This window comes from Scatophagus argus, chromosome 3 (assembly GCF_020382885.2).
Source record: "Scatophagus argus isolate fScaArg1 chromosome 3, fScaArg1.pri, whole genome shotgun sequence".
Lineage (NCBI taxonomy): Eukaryota > Metazoa > Chordata > Actinopteri > Scatophagidae > Scatophagus > Scatophagus argus.
In genome coordinates this window covers 25,115,538-25,137,991 of record NC_058495.1, presented here as the reverse complement: position 1 = coordinate 25,137,991, position 22,454 = coordinate 25,115,538, and the positions used below count along the sequence as shown (strand labels likewise).

Genomic DNA, 22,454 nt, shown 5'->3' with positions numbered 1-22,454 from the left:
CATTTTATTAAAAAGTAAACCAACTGAGAAACTGAACTTCAGAATCAGAATACTTTAATGTTGGTTGGGGGAAACTGGGAAATTGCAGAAAGAACTCCTCCCACGTTGCTGCTCCAGTCTTGGCCAACATTATGCAAGAATAAAGTGATGTATAAAATAATTATTATAAAATCCTGTTGTGTAATATATCAACACTTGGGAAAAGGACATTCAGCAACGTATCACTCACCAAATTTTGACTGTAGGACTTTATCTGGTTTGCCCATTTTTGCTAAGGATTAACTTTCGGCTGATCAACTAACTGTAGCTCTAATTATTATTATCATTATTATTATTCTTATTGTTAAGAACAAACTGTGCTGTAGACAAACTTTCAGCTAATATTCATTTTCACACAAGACTTGAAAGATGTTCTTCTTTGTCAAATTACCTGTTTTATTCACGGTATATCCAAAAAACAAAAGAACAAATGTTTACACATCTGACAAATCTGAGCACGATCTACTTCCAAGTCCTACAAACACTACAAAAATGTATTTAAAAAAAAAAGAAATAAAACTAAAATTGTCCCAGAGAAATCCAAACACTTCCAAAATATTCACAGATCTCGGGTTGGAGTGCAAGACTTTCACTGAGAAGCAACATAAAAGTCTGACTTGAGACAGATCATAATCAATAGTCACATAAACCCCAACACCCAAGTTTGCAGTCTGGTAATACTTTTTGAACCCGACAAACGAGACCAGAACAAGTTTAAACGCACACACCTGTAGCCGTCATGCCACAGATGCAGGGACTGGAAATGAGAGGTAACTAAACCTTCTTGAGGTGATAAAATAACGTTCAATCAATCAGTGGAAATTTATTAACTGCTGCACTTTGCAAATTCAAAGATATCCTGAGAGATGGAAAGCAAATGGTGGCCTGGAATAAGTCAAAATCCCTAAATAAATTTATAACAATTTGCCCAATTAATATAAGTATTACAATAGAAAAAATATGTAATCGGCCCTCTTTGTCCAAAACTTAGAGAACAAGTCCTCAAGTGAAAACATGTTTTGTGTCTTTGTAGCCCCACAAAAGAAGTTTTGTGTGGTATGTGACCTTCGTGTCATCAGAGGGCAGTGCTGGCCTGAGGGGGCTGAAGATGTGTGAACCCCTCCTCCCTCTGTTTCAGCCTGTCATGACAGCACCACCCTCACCCTCAGCTGTCACAAACGCTCCTTCACACCAGGAAGTGGTCAGGGTTAGCCCACCCGGAGAGGCGGAGCTACGAGGACAACGCCATCTCCTCTGACAAACAGCATGGGGATGTTCCTCTTGGTTGACTAAAAAGACACATAAAACGCATGCTTTTACTGTTAGATTTACTATCCTCTGTCGTGCTCACTTTTTCTATAAGAGTACTTTCCCAAAAACGTATTAAACACGGAAAACACAATTATCCACATACATTAATTACTACTTACTTTCCAAGAGAACGCTGGAGAAAAAACCATGTTGCTGAAAATGTCTGGTAGTAGTCCGTTGCCAAAACTTTGGTTTCAAGCCTCAGACCAAAGAGATGTGGTTCTACAAGTCTCCTTCTTCAAGTATTACACCATTTGAAAAGCTTTAATCCTTGGGTTTCTTCAGGATGAACACAGATCAAGGTCTATCCACAGACCTGTTACGTATTTCCATAAGCACTTTGTGGCTTTTTAACAATGAGTTAACTTTCCAGAGCTGTAAACGTCTCGTTTCACAGTTTGACAGGCCTGTTAGCTAAGACCTACTCGCCTGTTGATATCAGTATTGGTGTACACGTTCACCAGCACATAATAAGAAATTGCCGTGCAGAAATGGCAGAGTGGGTAACTCAGAAACAATGTCACTAGGGCTGCAATAAAGACTGTTTTCATTACTGATTCATTTATTGATTATTTTCACAGTTAACCGAATGATTTAGTGCCCAAAAGAGTTAAAAGTGTTCATCACAATTTCCCAAAGTCCAACAGCCAAAGACTGTTTGTTTACTATCACAAATAAAAAAGGAAAAGCAGGAAATGCTTACATGTAAGAAGCTGGAACAAGAAAATGTTTCATGTTTTTGCTTGAAAAATGACGTTGGCCAATAATTTTCTTTAGATTAACTTACTACGGTAATTGTTGCCACTCCAGATATCACCCTTACAGAGTCTGTCCAACAGAACGCACCGAGGAGACTTCTAAGATGTAGAAAGTCCCGCGCACAGTTAAAAAGAAAAACAAATCTCATTTCCACAATCACAGCTCCTTGTTTTCTTTCAGTATTGTGTCAACTGTGTCAGACTGATCTACACATGATGATATCTCTCTGCAAAAATGAAAAGCACAGAAAATGTGCAGGACAGTACAGTATTACTGAGGTTTTTCATTCATGTTTGTGTAAAGTCTGACCTTCAAGATCTTGAAAAGACCAAATCCTCTTTTGAATCATTTCAGGGACTGCAGCAGAATTTCTAGATTCTTGCCATTTTGGAAAATGTTCCCCACAACAGTATGAGAATATGCATTTTGGAGGTGTTAGGTCTGAACAGGTTCAAACCAGTTTGATTTTATGCTAAACAACTGAACTGGCATTTGTTAGGTGGAAGTGGAGAGAGCCTGCAGCATGTGTCCAGGATGCTGGAAAGTATTGCAGCAGCGCTGCTATACCACAAGAGTGAGCTTTCACTGGGGCAGATTATGCTGTGTGAAATATGCTTATTTTACGAACGACACTACTTCAGTAAGAACACTTGATTTGATCCTCTCCCGTTTGCCCACACTTTTTCTCAAACTCAGACCAAGAGAACACCAGTAAGAACCCCTGTTGTACCTTGTAGAGTTCTTCATACGTCTCCTCGTCTATCTCCACCGTCGTCACAGTCTCCTCCACATCACCCAGGATCATGTTCAAGTGCTGATCGTAGGCCTGGGACACACAAACAACCAAAAATATGAGTAAATGATGTTCAAACTGCATGCTTAAAAGGGATTTCCCAGAGGACATGCTGACTGCTTTAAATTTCTGGCCTGCTAATTCACAATGTAGAAAGCCTTCCAAGCATTTCTGTGTGTTTTTTTAGACGTTCTGTGGGTGGCTTACATGCAGACGGCCACGGAGCTCCCTGTCGTTCCTCATCTTGACGTAGATCCTTTCATCCAGACTGAGTCTGATCAGATCGAGGGGCTCCTCAACCGTGTTGGTAGTCGGTTGCTGCAGCACACATAAAGAACATTAGTTTGACCTAAGACAGATAAATTTAAACATTCAGCACAAAAGGCGAAAATGCCATTTCACTGGACCGCTGCTTCCATAATTCTGACAGGTAAGTAATCCCAGATTAAATTCACTACATTCACTACAGCAGTGCACCTCAGTTGGAGCTGCTGTTTCAGCATTCAGCGGAAGCGTTTCAGAAGTCTGTTCTTCATCAGCAACTGAACTGACATTTTTCTTTTCATTTCATAAGAATAAATACGTGTCTGGAGCTTATTTAAGTGTGGCAACAGATGCTTTTTGGCCATACATGACTGAGAACTGAGGATGCAACGACTTGTTTTCAGTGCTGACCCAGTTTCGACATCTGAATTTGAATATCTGCTGAACCGAGAGTAACCAGCCAGTGTAAATGAGTTTGATAAAACAATCCACAATTCACGCAAGCGGTGAAAACAAAGCAATTCTTCTATTTATTACGTCTAGAAGAACAAGCGCATAGTTGTGCGACTCTACATCTAGGACAACTAAATCATACAAAACTAACCGAAAACTTGGAGAACATGAGAAATGGAAAGTCTCTGAGATTCGATGGTTCACTAGAGTCCACCGGTGTCCGCTTTTCATCTTATCTCTGAGCATCTACATCTGTGACTGGTCAAAATCCAACCCGCACATCAACAAAACAAGCCAAACTCGTTTAACCAGTATTTAGCTTTCCAACCCAATTTACAACAACAAAAAAATGCAAGCACTGAAGACATCGTGATGTCTAAAGTTTGTTTAGACATCAGTTTTTAACGTGAATCTAATTGATCAACAAAACAGCAGCGCCAATCAAACACGTTTTGCCATTATGACGGTAGCATTGCATGCTAACTGGGCTAATTTTAGCTAGCTTGTTCGACAGGCCTTTCCGCGGTGTTAACAAAACAAACACCAACAAAGTACCACAATAAGCTTCCAAAGGCAAGTACACAACTAAAACTAATTGCTTTCCTTCCTTCGGGATAATTATATACACGCTGCATTATAGAATATTGGTACAGTTTAGCGCAGATGCACCAACCTGCTCAACTTCGTCCGCCATTGGTTTCGAGTCTGCGCAGTATAGTCTGACCGGTACGAGGGTTGCCAGATCCGTGGAACCACGCATTTTCATGGACGCACGCACGCACGCACGCACTTGTGTTGGCAAGTATTTTTTCAGGTTTAAATCCACTTGTCGACTATTAAGTCACAGTGTGTTAAGATATGATGTGTCCACTTATCATACTCGTAAAAAGTAAAGAACCCAAACGTGTTTTTTAAAAAAACGTTGAAACTGCATAAAAGTTATCAAATATGTATGCAATATTCTTTACATTTAAAATGACTTTTTTATTAGATTTCCTCCTGTTAATTATTCAGTTTTTCTACTGTGTTGTATATTTCAGCCATCATGTTTATAAAATTAAAATTATTACTTGTCCATTATTATAACTTGTACAGTAGTTGTAATAAACAAAACAAGAGGTAAAGAATATGTTCACACTACAGTTTTGAAGAATAAGTGCATTTGTTCAAGTACTGCAGACTACAATTTATTTATTTAGTCCTCTAGCTTACATTTCAGATGGAAATGTTATACTTTTTACCCCGCTACTCTTATTTTATTTGGCTGACAGCTACAGTTACAAAATGGGATTTTCACAATGGGATTTTTTTTTGCAACGAGCATGAGTTTATGCAACAGAATGCAGTGTTTATAGATGAAGCTACCTGACAACAATACAATGTTATTTACACACTGATGTAGCCTACTCAGGATTAATTAACAAAGTAATACCATGACGACTCAAACACATTTTAAGACTTTACGTACATTCTGCTGATAATACATCTGAGCTTCCACTTAAGCATCAGAGCTTTCACGTGGCATGAAATATTTGTATATTGTTGTACCGGAAGGCTACTTTTACTGTAGTAAATGAACTGAACAAGCATTCCAGCACTACACACCGCAAACCTGGCAACCCGTTACATGAAGCTAAGCAGTACCACTCTGTCGTCTCTCCTCTTTCCAGACCTTTCCATCCTCCACGTCTGCATTCGGCCATACTCACGACTACACATAGTAGTAAGTGATGATTCAATCCAAAACTTTCTTGGTTTTTTGCCGCTTTAGACTCCTTTCCATGCCTTCACCAGGTATCGACAATATTTACTCAGACTGCTGTGTTATTTCGAGCGACTGTAAAGTAACGGCTGTGAATTTCCTCACATGAACAGTCTCGCGTTACAAGGTCAGCGGTGCTGTGAGCGCAGGTTCAAATGCATTCAGAGGTTTGTGAGACCGCTCGCTCACGTGAACAGTTTGTCGGTTTGTTGCGCGTTAGCCGCGTAAACAAAGAGCCTTCAGTAAAGTTCAGTGACTGGCTTACTGTGTCATGTCCAGGTATGAGGCTACAGGTGAGCTGCTTCGTGCCGTGTGTGTTACTGTGCTCCCACTGTCTTAATGCCACGTGTGTGTGTGTGTGTGTGTGTGTGTGTGTGTGTGTGTGTGTGGCTGACAGGCTGCTGACAAGCTGAACGAAGGTGATAGGTTAACTACTCCATCTTCTGTCTCCTCAAATGTTATTCATGTAGTTGTCTGGAACGGGATATTAACGGTTATTTTAAGTTAATGGTTAATTTACTCATTTAATGATTCATCTGTCCGGTACACTGAACACCAGAAAACCATGCAAAAGTCCACACGTTTGAGAACATTTTAGCATCAATGGATTGAAACCATTAGTTATCAAAATATTTTCAGAATAAATGTCTTCTTATGTGTTTCCGTTTTAAAGTAAGCCTCCTCTCCCAGTTCAGCCCAGTGCTTCATACTGGGTGTTGGTGCAGGCGGAGGAGGCAGAGCAGAGCAGCGGTGTTGCCCATTCCGCCCTCGGCCCGTCGAGGCCCTGTGGTGGAAGAAACCCCTGCTACAAGCTCAACGCAGCAGCAGCAGCAGCACCTGACTGGTGGCAGTTTTGCACACTGCGTTTGTTGATGTTTTTATTTCGTGTTTTGAAAACAGTAGAAATGTGTGTGTCCAAGTGAGAAACTTTTCCTCGTTGCTGCTGTAAGAGTAACATTGAAAGAGACTTTAATCATTAACTCACACAGGTGGGTGGTGACCTAGAAAAGCCAGACGGTGCAATAACTCTGACAGAGTGATAAAGTTTTGTCCGTTTTCTCCTCCTCTTCTGTCTCTCTCTCTCTCTTCCTCTCTCTCTCTCCTCCCTCGCCTCCATAATCAAATCCTGCAGGATCCAGTGTGAGTGAGACTGGCCACAAGATGGCGCCCAGCAGCAGGAAGACGAGAGTCAAGTCTTGGTCACTGATGCACTTGAGTGAATCAGTTTGTGTCAGCTACTGTAATAAACTTAAAAGTTCTGTTCATTGCTGAAAATTAGTGTAATGTTTGTGTGTGTTGTAGAAAGGAATTGAATGCCCTGAGTGAGTGAATTTTCTATAATCTGATTTTGTTGTGACATTTCACCAGATCTACAGCAAAAGTATTTGTTTTATATACTTTATCTTTTGTCCTCAGTGAAGAAATGACATCAGAATTTGCTGTACGTTGAACACATTGATTGAATAAAGTCACTTTTTTATCACTTTGGATCTTTCATCAGTGTTGGTGAATGATGTAACTTGTTTTATGTGTTAAGGAGCAAGAATACCTAAAAAGGTTGAAAAAAGAAAAAGAAAAGTGCACATGGAGGTTCAGAGTTTCCTTTTAAGGAAAGCTGAACAGAAAATGTGTTGCTGACAACCCGTGAGGATCAGTGTAGCCGAGTCTTCGACGTTTTGCAGGGGCCGGCTTCACTTGGACGGACTTTGACTATCAAACCGACGGACGTCTGAATTCACGAGCTGCACAAAGCTCCAGTAAACCCTGACCACGTTGAGAAAAGCTCAGATCATTCAGGGTAAATCTTTTCTACGACACAATGAAAGAAGTGAGCAAATGCACGGACATTTTGCTGGTGAAATCCAGCAGTCAGCACAACACGGACCTGAAGCGAGGCTGAGCTGACGTGGGTTTCTGCTTTCAGTGGTTCTTTTAACCGATGGGTGAGGCTGAGGCACTGGTGGACTCGCCATCAACCCGTGCACACCATGGAAACAAATACTGAATTTCAATTAAATAACCAATGAAATATCACTAAACTGCCTGTAAAACGTCAGTGCTTCCTCTCATGGTTTGTGCCATTTTCTAGAAATTCTATGTGGAACAGTGGAGCTTCATTAAAAATAAACAGATGAGACTAATTTAGTGTTGAAGACCAGGCAGATGCAACCACATGAACATCCACAGCAGGTCAGTGTTGGACCACTGAAACACGACGTTCTCCTGCAGGGATCTGGTCTTTGGTTGCCAAGACATTTTTCTTTTTACTACGCTGAGGTTTAAGTGGAAAAATAAAAATCCACATTTTAAAATCAAATAAACCACGAGTTATTTTAAATCCAGTATTATTTTTTACATTCATTTGGCAGGTCACATTCAGGCCAGTGATTTACTTGATAATGAAATGTGCGATGCAGCACATTTAAAGGGACAGTTCACGCCTGAATCAAAAACACATGTTAATCCTCTTGTCTGTAATGCTGTGCATGCATCCAGATGGCTTTGGCGTGAGTTTTGGACATATCAGCCTCAGAGATGTCATGTTGTAATGAGACGACGTCTTCCCTAAAGAGCTGACACAATGTTTGAACCTCACTGAAACACGATGTATGCTGAAGCTTAAAGATTTCCCTTCATTTGAAGTAAGGGCTTCAGCCCCAACCGTGAAACAGCCGCAAACCAAGAGTGCACAAAAGTAAGTGGACGTCCGCATACTTTCGACCATGTAGCTTGTTTGATATTGACTGAGACAAAGTGTGTGAAGAGGAGAAGAGGGGATGTAAGCAGGGAAGTTCAAACCAGCTGCAGCAGTCCGGGTTTGTCATCCTGCAAACACACGAGCAGCCTTCAGAACAGCAGATTCACACCTCATCACCAGCGCTGCTCCTCTGCATTGTTTCATGAAGATTACTCACACTGACGCATTTGCATGAATAACATCTTCTTCCATCTGGAAGAGGACAGAAGCAGCTTAAGAAATCAGCCACCAGCTCTGCTGCACACACACACTCATCTCGCAGCGTGGCTGTTTTCAGTGATGTGTGAAGTCCTTACACTGACCCACTACGGCGCCACTGCGCACTCAAAAGTCCTCCTACTTTCTGCATGACATGTTAAAGTGACAAGTGATTGACCCTCACTCGGCCGACAGATGTGCTTATTTTGCTGCTGGTAAATAACATTGATTATGAAATGCTAAATCTCAAGTTTCAAGTCTTGTTTCTGTCAGCGTGTCTCTTTTGTCGGCGCTTCTGACAGGTCAAACGAAAGGTGTTCTGAGATACAAAGTCATCTGACAGAATGATTGATGGGACATAATCAAACATGATGACTGTTTTATTTTTTATCAGGTCACTTTCAGCTTTAAACCACTTCACATTCCTGCAGTTCCAAGGTGAAACTGATTTAATGTGATATCAGCACGCAGCACGTTTCCAAATCCGCTCAGTCCATGATGCTTTGCGGCAAGAAGACCAAGAGATCGCAGAGGAAAACCACAACGACAGGCGATTGGGTTGGCCAGAAATCTCTTCTCTGTTTTAATTCATCTCAATTATCTGACAGCTGATTTGAATATTCATCCATCCATCCATTTTCTATACCGCTTATCCGTCAGGGTCGCGGGGAGCTGGAGCCTATCCCAGCTGACTACAGGCGAGCGGCGGGGTTCACCCTGGACTGGTCGCCAGTCAATCGCAGGGCCAACACACAAAGACAAACAACCACACACTCTCACACTCACACCTAGGGGGCAATTTAGAGTAGCCAATTAACCTAATGTGCATGTTTTCAGTACTGTGGGAGGAAGCCGGAGAACCCGGAGAAAACCCACACAGGCACAGGGAGAACATGCAAACATAGAAGGGTCCAGACTGGGATTCGAACCTGGAACCCTCTTGCTATGAGGCAACAGTGCTAACCACTGCACCACCGTGCTGCACTAAATTTGAACATTTTAAATGAAAATCTTTATCAATGCCAAGCTAACAGAGGACACCTTACAGGAAGATAAAGTGGGATCAGCATCTGCTGTTTTTTGTGACAGACAAAGCAGAGAATCTGACAAGCACACCATGCAGAGATCAGGTGAGTCTCTTTGTGCGCACACACACACACACACACACACACACACAGTTTGATTGTATCTTGAGGATGCAGAGTGTTGTAACAGCTTGTCTGGAGACATGCAGCATATAGTAGCCCTGATGTGCATGCTAACATGTAGTTTAAAGAAAGCTGAGCGAGCCTGAGTTGGATGAAACCAACGTACATTAATTAGAAATTCAGAAATTCAACAACCAATTTCAATTAATAACTAAACTGAGTGTGTCGTCAAATTGGTCTTATCTCAGTTACAACTTCACAGTTTTAGTATTCACACTCATTCAGAGCTAAGCGTCGGAACCTGATGACCAAAAACTTCAGTCCAGACGAGTGACATAACAACATGGAGCTGGCAACATGGCAGCTTGTTGGCAGACTCCCCCGCGACCCTGACGGAAAGCTGAAAATAATCAGCAACACGTCTGAGTGTTGTGACACCAGCATTTGTCTGTTAACTGCTGTCATTGTTTCTGCTCACAGCCGTGAGTCGGTCAGTTGTCCTGCGTCTTCTCCCGCTGGAAACCTCTGACACAGTGCGGCAACGCAAAGTCACTGTTTCACCACCTTCGTGTTTGTACGTTCACACTGCATGGCCCACATCAGTTGTCGTGTCGATTACGCCTTCATCAGCTTCATCTCAGAAGGCCAGTCCCCTCAAACTGTGGACACTCTCCAGAAGAAGCCTTCTAATGTCGAGCTTGGAGCACTGCCTCCTCCTCCTCCTGGTAGAAAAGCCAGCTCAAATACAATTAATCTGAATGGAATATGATATAAAACGATGATATGATGAAACCTACGAGGAAACACAGAACGCCGACATTTCATTGGACCGACTGGGTTGGTAAAACCTTTGAAAATGAAAATTTACATTCCATGTGAGGATCTAAAAATACACTCTGACAGGATGAGGAAAGGCCGAAAGATGAAAGTCGAAAAATGGAGGGAAGGGTACAGAAGAATAATTAATTGTTCAGAATGAGTGATGAAAGTGCGTACCTGTTAGGTCGCTTTGACCCTAGAATAGCCCTGCAGTCGTTAAAATGCCATTCAGCCTTTCACATTGCTGCACTGACTGACAGGCTGATTTATACGGATTTAATTATGGATGAAGCCAAAGTCAATGGAGCAAACTGAAATACAGACAAATGTACACATACAGATACTGATGTGTATGCATGACACAAAACGACAAAGTCACACACAGAGACTCTGAGCGCGCTCGGTCGCAGCAGTTTGTCCCCCTCGATGTCTTTTTCCACAGGATCTATTTAAAACACGGGCTGAGGAGGAGTCGAGGACGACAGGGTCTGCGGGGGACTGCAGGGAAAAACACACATGATCCATTAACGACTGCTCTTCATCATCCTTTCAAAATGCAGGAAAAAGACTCAAACAACACCTACTTTTGGTAACGAACATCCAAGAAGCAGCACCAAATCAAGCAGACACGAGACGTGAATGTCATTGCAACATCACGTATCAAGTGGTGGTGTGACAGCTGCCATGCAGTGCACAGTGCACAAGATGCACAGTTTGAAATGATTTTAGCCAAGATGCCACGTGGTTTTAATGACTGTAGCTTTGCCACTTTGAGGCAAAAGCGATTACTTCCAACGAGCCGTGCAGAGACTTTCCAGCTGCATTTGTGGTGACAAAGCCACATATTTTAAAACAAAACCTGACCTTTTCCCAGCCCTAACCAAATGTTTTAATGCCTAAACCAAGCAACTTTTTTTTTTCACAACATAAAATTGAAATGTAAAGAAAGGTTTCAACCCTCTTTGACCCACCTGGATCAGTGAATTCTGCACCAACATTTTGGCAGAGCTGCAAACCAAAATCTCCCCACAGCTGGCAGAGTGTGGATATCTTCGTTAATGATTTAAGTCCTCAACACAACATTGAGATTCAAAGGTGGTCGACCTCGTGTGCTTTGCTCACTCAGAGCTGTTCCAAAGACTCAGAGTATATTCTGCAGAACAGCAGATCATCATAGCAGTAAACCATTTTTACTAGTTTGTTTCAGAATGTTTTCCACTCAATAAAGACTCATTTTGCATGTGGACTTGTTTATGTGTGTTTGACTTTAACGCAATAAAATGAGGCTTTTCAGAAATGGAGAGGAACACAACCGCTGGGTGTAAATGATGTATTCATTAGCCTCTTCAGTGCTGCAGAACAACCAGCACCAGCATGCTGGATATGCCTGCACCGACACTGCTGGGCCCATTTTCTCTGCTACTCACCTCTCAGCATATCAACCTGCAAATACAGTAAACTTCACGTCCAGATAAAGAGACAGTCTATGTTGTTTTTCTACGTTTTTGAGATTTTGACCCAGCCGGAAAGACAAAAGGTTACATACTGGGGGAAAAGATGCATTTGAATACTGCAGCACCACAGGTTATGATTCATTTGGAGATAAAGTCAAAACTCAGTGGTACTAAGTATAAAGGGACAAATAACATATGCAACTCTTTCCGTTCAGATCTTTTTGTATTAAACCTTTCAGCAAAGTCATTGACCCCCTACAACAGTAAGACATCATGCTGTCACTGAAGTTTCCTGCACCAGAATAAGTTCTGGTTACTTTGGTCAAAACTTCTGTGACAGAACCCCATTATGGACAAGGGAGTTACAGCAATTTAGGCTGCGACCCACTGCTGGCTATTTGGAGCAATGTGAATTAGAGCAGACAGAAGTGATAGCCAGCCTATCTGTCACGAGGCTGCACCGCTTTCATCTCCTATACCAGTGAAGAAAGAATAAAGGGTGAGTGGAATAAAGGGAAATGAAAGATGATGGGGAGAGAGGAAATGAAGATAAAGATGACAAGACAGGAGAACGAGTGAAAGGAAAGGAAAGTTATGGCTGATAAAAGTTGAGCAGGTCAGAGGAGAGCAGTTTCTGCTGAAGGCTCGGAGCCACAGGGATGTTCTGCGATGTTCTACATTGAGTTTGCCTTTGATAATAAAAGCTTTGTTTGCAAATAAAACAATGTTCATAAACTATAGGGCTTTTATTTTGAAACAGATATGTTGATATACTTTTATTTTTTTCATGTCTGCAGGCATAGAAACTGAAACTGTGGAGAAAGATGCAATGTTGGTAAGATGGCAACATGATTATAGATTTGAATCTCATGTGCACACTGTGCTCAGGTAGGAGGCGTGGCCTGGGTCATGTTAGCAGGTGTGAGGCCGTACTGAATCTACATAAGCATGCAAACATACTCGCAGCGACAACATGCTGACTTTTGGCTGGTGTGATGTTTACCGTGTCCACCGTCTTAGTTTAAAATGTTAGCAGGCTAACGTTTCATTTAAAAGTAAACACAAACCACCACTCAGCCTGCTGGGATTGGCTGTCACTCATTTTGGTCACAAACCAAAGTGAAAATGTAACCTGATGAAAGGTGATGATAAAGGTTTTAGCGTTCATCCTGATGGGTAACATATTTCATCCATCAGCAAATTGTAATATTTCATTCTGAACCTCAAATGTAAACCACGTGGTTGTGCTGGCGGTAACTTCATGAGGATTCCCCAGTAACAAACATCTGTACTAATGACACTTCATCCAGTTCAGTTGTTGAGATGTTTCAGTCTGTGGACCAATCAGCAGACACTGACACCCACAGAGCTGCAACATTACTGTGTCGAAAAACACGTGTTTGTTTTTCGTTTGACAACAACGATATATCAGACAACAAGACAGCAACAATACGTTTTCGATATATGAGGCCTCATTAATCCCCGAGTGTGTTAGATAAAGCACACTCTTTGCAACCAGACAATGAGGAGGAGCACTCATGCAGAAGACGTAATTGTCCGACATGAGCGGCTCATTAAAACAGCGAGATGGTGACCAATAAGCACCAGAGAGGCTGCACATGGCCGCCGTAGCTACGCATGATGAATATGTTAAGACCATATTTGACAGCAGCAATATTTTTTGGTGCAGCGGAGCTTGTTGCAAAATGAGAGGCTCATTTATTACACGGCTTGTTAAACCGAGAGCAGTTGTTACTATTTTGCGTGCATGTGATCTGCACACATCTGGGTTTAGTGTTGCATGCTGTGCAGTGGGAGTGCAGACGTGCTCACCTGTGCATTTGTTTCGGGTCTCTCCTGCATTAGGCCAACATGTTCCAAATGGGCTGCACACTGCGGTGTGAAGTGATGAGTTGGCAGTCTTTCTTGCTTTTTACTCATTTCAAAAATATGCAACGGTAAGGCATTTTGAATAGCTTTAATACGTGGAAATATTATTGATGCTTTCTAGCCAATTAAAACTGAGTCTGGGAAATGTATCAGATCTATATATTTCACATTGTGTAGAGGAAGTTAAGCTGAGGATGGCATTATCTGCTCCATCTCGATATTAGCTCCATTTTCTAATAGGTTTGGATATGACTGCATCGCTGCACTTACAGCAGGTCTGCTACAGCACTGTGTGTCATCAAATATCTTCCACCATTAAAGACGCACTTACCTGGCTGATAACAGGAGGAAGGAAGAAATGAGAGAGAGAAGGAAGGTCGAAAGCTGAAAAGAGATAAATGTTGGTAATACTGTTTCAAATATCACTTATTAATCTCCATTATAAGAATGCAAACTCATTTTGCTTGTTATCACAACAGCAGGAGAGGAAATGGATGGAGCGACAGAGCAACTGCTAAAGAGAAGAAATGAAAGAGAAACGACTGTTGGCGCTGTTGCAAATTTCACAGCAAAACACAGTGTGGTTGTCCTTATTGTGGCAGCTTTGTGCCTGTGTGTGTGTGTGTGTGTGTGTGTGTGTGTGTGTGTGTGTGTGTGTGTGTGGCTGCAGCTCATACACAGAAGTTGAAGTTGGACGGTTGAGAATCCCTTGATAAAGTTGGACAATCTGCCATGTTGGTCTCTGCTGAAACATCCCAACAGCTGCTGGGTGGGTTGCTTTGAAATGCAATACAAACTGATACTAACACACACAGCTAACACACTGAGCTGAAATGATGACCTTAGTCAATATTACACCTGCTGAATAACAGCATGTTAGCATATTTAGCTCAACAATTTTCTTCCTATACTTTGGGTTTTGGGTGTGAGCACAGTTGATACAGAAATCCAAGCCTCCGCCATGAGATACCAGGGCTTAATATTTAACACAGTCCCAAACTTGACCCGTTTTTTATTTATTATCATCAGTCTGGTGAGCTCAGTTGGTAGAGCGTTGGGTTCTTAATCTCAGGGTTGTGGGTTTGAGCCCCATGTTGGACGATGGTGTTTAGAATTGCTCTGTCCAGTCTCCTTCCCTTGGATGTGCTGTACTTTTGATGAATGGACAATGCTACCCAAAGCCAGGACACCTGTGTTGGTTGAAGGTAGGTTTCAGTGGTCAGGAGTAGAGCCAGAAATGTAACCCTGCTCTTAGAGATATCAGCAGTCACAGAACCTGTTTCTGAGCTTTCTTTACCAGAGTGGAGACATGTGATAACCAGAACAGGTTCTCTGTGATGTTTATTCCCAGGAAACAAAAAAAAGTAACCCCCGCCCCCAAAAAAACATAAATGCACATGCCCTGTAGTAGCTGTCTGTGACAAAATATATCACAAATACCCCTCACATAAATCATAGCTGAGCTTCTGCATAGCCCAGATAGTTTTCTCCATCCTACACAAAGGGCACGGGAATGAACAGATAACAAGATGGAGAGAGACAAATGGGGGTGAAGATGGTGAAATGTTGGGAAGATTGCTGGTGATGTAGCATTTTATTACAGACTGAAAGTTCTGCAACTGCATTACAAATCTATCAGCCACACCAGGAGGTCCACTAGAGAGCAAGCTGTGCAGCAGTAACCACTAATGTATAAAGAGCCAGAAAAAGACAGTCATGGAGGCATACAAATCCATTGTGCAGCATTTTATTGTTGCACACTGATAAGGCAAAATTTCCTTTTGACTAAGTGTAGAAGAGGAAAATGATGGAGGGAGAGGAGGAAGAGGAGAAAGAGAGAGAGAGAGAGAGAGAGAGATGGGAAATTAATTAAATCGTAGAAGAAATGTATTAGTGCACAGTGCTGATGCTGTAAATGTAACAGAAGAATTTAATAAGAGTTGAATAAACATGTCAAACAAATCACTCTGCATTGTCTGCCTCATCACTGCTTACATTGTATTGGAGACGACAACGGCGAGATGGCTTTGATCCGCTGTACTCAGCCAGTGGCAGGAAATAAGGACATGAGGAATTAAGGAATTCACGCACACACGTTAAAGAGGAGATGTGCGTAGGTGTGTTCGTGCATTGTCAACACATAAGACCGATGTTGACATGATCCTATTAGGTTTGTCTCTTCACACACACACACACCTGAAAGCACTTCACACGCATGCACAGACACACAAATGAACAGCACACTCACAAAGCGTCTCTCTCTGTCACACACAGACGTGGTTGTGTGACTCAGCTGTGTCATATTCACAGCTGAGAGGGAACAGAGCGAGGAGTGCAGAACTAAACAACGCCTGTCAGGTTTATTTCTGTCTCAGGCTGCATCTTGCCTGGGCGACAGTGCGGCTGTGAGCGGAGCTTCATGCTCTGATCTGCTGCTGTCCCACTTCCACGTCCCGCTTCTCTCTGCTGTCCTGCGAAATGGCAAAAAAATAAATACATTTTTAAAAAGCCGAAACAGGCGAAGAGAGGGAGAGAGTGCTGTGGCATCCAACTTCCTCCACCAAACCTAATTCAAACACCAAACTGTTTGGCGTCAAACTGTTGACGCTGGAAGACACAAGAGTTTGATGTTTTTACAGGTCGGCTTAACAAATATCTGAAGCATCCGATCTGTGACGAGCAAAAACTGAGTGAAATAATTGAAAGGACAATTCAAAATAGTTGTAGATTCTTTAACTTCCCCAATCCTCTCTTTACGTGGCTCTGGACACATAATGTAATGCACCAATTAGCTTTGAGGTAAAAGTAAGCCATTGTCTCACTCACAAGCAGCTGTTTAAATAAAAAGAACATTTAAGAATCCCAAAGAATAACGTTAGATCGTGCATGGCGTAACGTTACGTTACCATAACAGCAAATGTGCAGAAATTATTTTCGACATCATGAAGATGCATTTAGGAAAATAAGAGCCTGGTTGCTTTGTGCAGGTAGATATTGATTTTTGTAGGTGGGGCTTCTCTGAGGGCCCTGAAATACCTTTTGCTGCTGTCCTTGTCCACAGCAGTACATTTACTGTAAACTGGGGGTGTGCCGAGCTTTGTTCTCTGTGTCTAATTTTCTCTTTCTTACTTCTCCCACTGTTAGTCACTTATTGAGTGGTGGACTACAGACAGACAGACAGACACAGACAGACAGACAGACAGACGGTACGATGTGTTAGGTTGACATTATTTTGTCCAAGCGTTTAACTTGAAAGGCTTCTATCAGATTAAACTGACCTTGTTTTACTGCCAGAAAAAAATGGTGCAGCACACAGTAACTGTTCCTCAGCTGATCCAGACTGAAGAGGATTCAGAGCCACAGACGGTTGCTCTTTTCACCAGCAGCCCATCAGAGCACGATGTTCATCGCCATGACTGAGCGGTGATGTCATCGTCAGCATGAGCAGCCAGAGAGACGATCTCTTCTCACGCTGACTCCAATCTGTCTCCTCACAGTGAGACGTGGACAGTGCCTTTGTGTGTGTGTGTGTGTTGACCTGTGATGTCTGTATGTATGTATGTCTTTGTTTTTGTGTTTCTACACTGGCCCAAAAACTTTTATTTTGTGAGGACATATTAGAGTTTTAAAACTGGAAAGTGTCCTCACACGGCTGTTTTAGGGTTACGACATTTGCACTGATGTCAGCATTAGTTATAGGTTAATAGAAGGAGTAAAGTTAAGCTGTGATGAGGTTGGTATTCTGTGTTAGGAAATGCATCATGTCACTGTGAACCCTCACAAGTATAGAAGTGTAAATCTGTGTGTGTGTGTGTGTGTGTGTGTGTGTGTCACTGGCTGTGCGGTCACAGTGTGTTTCTCACTCTGCCTGGCACTTGGCTCAGCCAGAGGAACCAACCAGTAATGAGATCTCACTTCTGGCTCTCCTTCCTGCAGCGATGGCGTCAGCAGACACACAGAAAAAGACATCCTCCAATTAGACACAAATATATCCATTATGCAGGAGAGAAACACGCACGGCTCGAATGCAGAAGCTGTGATCTGAGAGCAAATGTTTTGTCAGTGATAAACCCTTAGGATCGTCAGTTTTCTGGCTTTTTGTTTGGAAATGAACTGTTTGCGTATCATAAAATCCTCCCTTTTTCCTTCCTCCTGCTGAGGTGAGATGATGATCTGCTGCCACGGGGGCTGGACAGGATAGCAGAAGTGGTAGCGAACGGTGGCGAACGGTGGCGTAAACCTGATGTGACGTCATTAGTCCACGTTTTCTCCATCGCAAATCCATTCGCTATTTTCATTTCCCCACACACACAAACTGTCAGAAAATAAATTCACAGCGGTAGGTCTGCAAGTTTTACATCGCTTTTGTTTTGGTCATTTTATTATTAAAAGTTGTCAAATTTCATTGTCCTCAATGTGAGCTGCAGCCTGAATATAATCAGGTATTGCTTGAATTAAAAAATAAACCTGCCAGTCCAAAACCAACAGCAGAGGTGGTTTTTATCTCAGATAACATATCCTGATCTGACACATGCCCCGTGAAATCTGTTGGTGAGAAATAAATTCAAGAGGAGCGTATGTGCAGGTGATGGAGTTGTGAAGTAGGGAGAAGCTATTTCGGGCGGCTCTGAAAATAAAAGCTCCATTTATTTCTGCCGTGGACAAGTTCTGTGACTCACTGTTGGAGCACCTCTACAGCTTGGATCAGCATTAGATCATCAGAACAAATGATTAACATTAACATAAAATGATCTGGTCCAGCATTGCAAACCCGTCCGCATGCAAAAGTTTTGAGGCAGAAATTAACTCTAACCCCCACAGTATAATTTAGCAAAAAACGATCCAATCACTGAGCCACCTCTGGAGCTGGGTCGAGCAATCACATATCAGTCTGTCCTGAATGCATTTACACAGTGCTTTTTAAAGATCCAGTCTGCCCGGGACACAAGTGGTGGTGGCGGTTGGGGGAACGGCCGTTAGCGCCGCCTGTAGCCACAGTGTAATTTTAAGTTAGCAACAATGAAGTAGCAGCTGCTGATGGAGACCGTCAACCGTCTTCCAGACCAACTAAGACGCCAAAATAAATGTTGGCAAACCATTTCTTTATGATGCTATTTTATGTTATGACATCGCTGAGCTTACGGTCTTAAATGTAGCTTAAATGTTGAAACATGTAAAACTCACCTATCAAAAGGTTTGCAGATCCAACGTTTTATTCTGGCAACTGGACAACACTGCAGCCTGAGCTCTCACTGGTTCAGTTGCACCGTTAAATGAGTTTGATAAAAATGATTAAACAACGACATTCCAACGTCTGAGGTATTTTACATGCTTGTACTTTGTAACACTGCATGTTTGAGTCCAGCTCATAAATCTTCTGTTCTGCTGACTCTCTCAGCATTTTGTTTAATGTATTTTGTAATGCCAAGCGAACCGAGTTACATCAGATCAATCAATTTCTGAAAACTTTTTTAGTTCGTGCAAACTCCAAAGAATGATTGATACTGTTGAAGTTAGTTTTGCCACAAATAGCCCAGCCTCTTATTCCGTCCTGTAAACCAGCAGCTAATCTTCATGAGTCTGACCAGATGGAGGCCTGGCTGTGTGAGATTAGAGGAAACCTTCGTTCAAAGAAACATTTTCCATCATCTCTCATGAAATACGGCTTTATACACATGTATGATATGTTTGTGGAAGTAGCATGGTGATATTTTACCCATACCGTGGTGGGGGAATGACTAACCATACAGATGGAGAGAGGAGAAGTGGATCATGGAGGGCCTGAGTGCGAACCAAACAAGCCACACTGACTAGACGGCCATTTGTGCTTGTGCATGCAACTGTTTATCCAAGTCAAAACGATAAAAGAAGACAAAAATGGCAGACAATAAATGCGCTCTGAACACGGCGGTGGGTGCAACAGGTCATCAGTCTAAAGAAACAACAGAGCAAAAGCGTCACCAAAAGCAGAGCACACCTGGATGAAGTATTTTTTGTGCTATTTCACTGCATTTCTCATCTGAAGAGCTTCTCTCCGGAATTCAAGTCGTACGTGTAGCCTGAGCGTTAAAGATGATGTTGTGTAACATTCTGTCTAAATCTGAGGGTGTGGTTTGTAAAAGTCTGCACTGTGACAGCTGCTGCGACACGGAAGAGCAGGAGAAAACCCACGTGTTCACAAATCCTCAGGAGTCCGTGCAAATTTCCGAAAAGTAAAGATTTGTATTTTCATACATACATAGATGTGCAGCTACTTCATCTATTTATTTAATGTCATTATACTTGTGTTTCATTTGGTTTTGTCTTTTCTAATTTCTTAGTAAAATGCAAGCTAAAAAAAAAAAACATAAAAAGTCTTAAAATGTTCAGTGAGCCTAAAGTCTGCAGGTGAACAAAAAGTTTTCTTTCAGGAATCAACAAAGTGCATCAGTTTATCAATCAGCCTATGACTCACAGTACACATGCAGTACAAAAGCACTTTTCCTCTGATTAAGTCATGTATAAATACTTGCACCATTACACACTGCGCTCGCACCTTTCTCATAGCTTTCAAGAGTCTGACATGTCTATTTCTGTGCAAGCCTGCCGTGCACAGTGGGCAGCGGGAGCGTGCACGTGAGGCAGCTGCTGGCATGAGGCCGGGAACCTGAAGTACTCACACACACACACACAAATGCCAGAAACCTGAGCTGGTCATGGCTTGGCCCCTGGTCGGTTATTTCAGTCCACAGACACCAGGAAGATGCACTCGGCTTTGTCTTTTAGTTTTGGCTGCAGCAGAAATATTTTAGTCTCACTAGCAGCATCATACTCAACATTTACTAATCAATAATTATGCTTTGGTTCGTCGACTAAATCCATGACTGGCTTATCTTTATGTTTTATTTTGTGTATGAAGGTGATGCAACAAGAATCAACTAAAAGTCACCATCACCACCAAAGAAAACTCCAAGCTTCTGTTTCAGGTTTTCAAACACTTTTAAACACATTTCTGCTGCAGTTTATTACGAGATATTCATGCATTAGGATGACAGCTGCAATAAAAAGGAATTAAAGCATGAATAGAACATAATTAAAGCACAGGTGGAGATTATCTCAGATTTCTTCGATGAATTGTCCCATTTATTGCTCTTTAATGAACAGTAATTACTGGATACTAATAATGAATCATTTAATCACACAGTAAATCTCTGAGTCATCCTGTTGCTGTCAATCAGTCCTTTTGCTGGTTTTGATACACTTGTGTTGATTATAAAGACTGGCACTAATGAGCTTTTCCAAGAAGAAACTTACATTAGGGTTCACATATTATGCAACACATATGAGAGGAAATCACTGGGGAATAAGTACAGAGAAATAAACAGGTTCATTAGTTTGTGGCAAACTTGTTGCTTTGTTCACTAATGACATAAACAGACTCCTTCCAGTTAAAAATACAGAAGTAATTAGTTAGAAATGGAATATTTATATGTGGAATCTGCTATAAACTTGAGATCATTTTAAAATATATTGGTTGATCAAAACTGTTCCGTGTAAAACAGAAAAATGTTAGCAGACAAGGTGGACCACAGCCTGGACATACTTACATTAGGATGGGCATACATGCTTTGACTAAATAAAGTGTGTGTATAAAACCTCATTAAAGCTACCAGATTCAACAGATGGGCCTGAGATCTTGAAGTGTCCAGCTCAGGTCTGGTATTTTGCCACTTGATGATGAAACTGAATGGTGTGTCTGTGTTCTTCAGAGGAAAAAAAAGCAGATTTGTTCATCTGAATGATTGAGAAAATGGGTTTAAATTACTCTTCTGTTGTCCTTTTCATTTTAGGGGGGCTGAGTTGTCTGTTCACATGTGCAACATTGAAGGCAGCCAGTTACTTTAAAAAAGATGAAAAACAAACCCTGAGTCAGATGAAACTTTAGACCTGAGGTATTTCTGTCATTCTTCTGACATTAAACATACAAATTCTTTAAGATTTTCCACATAAATGCGTCCATTGAAAATTACCAAAAGATGAATATATTACTGCTTCAGCAGCAGTAGGCCTGCACGTAATCCTACATGGGAAGGGCTTGATAGTTAGCATGACACAGAAATAAAAGCTAATAAACTAAGTACAACCACACAGAATGTGTACAGGACACCATAACCCCAAATAAACAAAAAGAATCCATAAAAACAACTACAGCTGTCATTAAATAAAACATCAGATGTGTGCAAAGAACAAGTGAGTCAGTTGCATTTGAAGCCAATATGGAGTCAATTGAATTAAATGTAACAGACACGCAGCGCATGAATCATCCATATTTACACACATACTGAAATAACTCTGCATGCATACACATGCAGACAAACACACTCTGCAGCTGCTGCCCAGCGTGATCCGCAAAGAGTCAAAGCATTACCTGTCGCACCATAAAGGAAAGCTGTGTGTTTGGATGAAAACATTCCTATATATACACAATGAACTAATGACACACACACGCACACGCACACACACACACACACACTGGTCCCCCATGTATAACAGGATGATTCAGAGTGAAGGCCTGTTTGTGTTTCAGCTTATTTGTGTATCAGGACAGAAACCTCTGAGCTAAAAACACTGGGCACCTGTTCCTGGATCCCACGGGGAGAAATTCCACCCCTCAGTGTGTGTGTGTGTGTGTGTGTGTGAGCGTGCACCAACCTTGTCGGTGACAAGAATGTTGACACTGGACTTTACTGTCTCACGTGGACACCGTGCGACATCACTTCCTTTACGACCCGTCCTTATTTAAAGGCCGTTGTGGAGCCAGAGGGGC

The 22,454-nt window shown here is 41.9% G+C and overlaps 1 protein-coding gene and 1 long non-coding RNA gene across 2 annotated transcripts; one reads left to right on the top strand and one right to left on the bottom strand.

Moving 5' to 3' along the window:
* Positions 1–421: 421 nt before the first annotated feature.
* lsm3 (LSM3 homolog, U6 small nuclear RNA and mRNA degradation associated) lies at positions 422–4,385 on the bottom strand. Its single transcript, XM_046385007.1, has 4 exons — positions 4,293–4,385; positions 3,110–3,220; positions 2,840–2,935; positions 422–1,328 (listed from the first exon to the last, which is right to left on the bottom strand). The coding sequence occupies exons 1-4, from the start codon at positions 4,383–4,385 to the stop codon at positions 1,248–1,250; spliced, it is 381 nt and encodes a 126-aa protein (XP_046240963.1). The 3' UTR covers positions 422–1,247.
* Positions 4,386–5,166: 781 nt separating this feature from the next.
* On the top strand, positions 5,167–6,864 carry LOC124056995. Its single transcript, XR_006843041.1, has 2 exons — positions 5,167–5,674; positions 6,514–6,864. It is a non-coding gene; the product is annotated as an uncharacterized LOC124056995 (long non-coding RNA).
* The last annotated feature ends 15,590 nt before the right edge of the window (positions 6,865–22,454 follow it).

Excerpts from the sequence above, each read along its gene's own strand:
- lsm3 (XM_046385007.1), bottom strand. The coding sequence starts at position 4,385 with ATGAAAATGCGTGGTTCCACGGATCTGGCAACCCTCGTACCGGTCAGA. Across the intron at positions 3,221-4,292 it reads TGGCGGACGAAGTTGAGCAG|CAACCGACTACCAACACGGT; the intron begins GTTGGTGCATCT and ends TGTGTGCTGCAG. Across the intron at positions 2,936-3,109 it reads AGCTCCGTGGCCGTCTGCAT|GCCTACGATCAGCACTTGAA; the intron begins GTAAGCCACCCA and ends TGTGTGTCCCAG.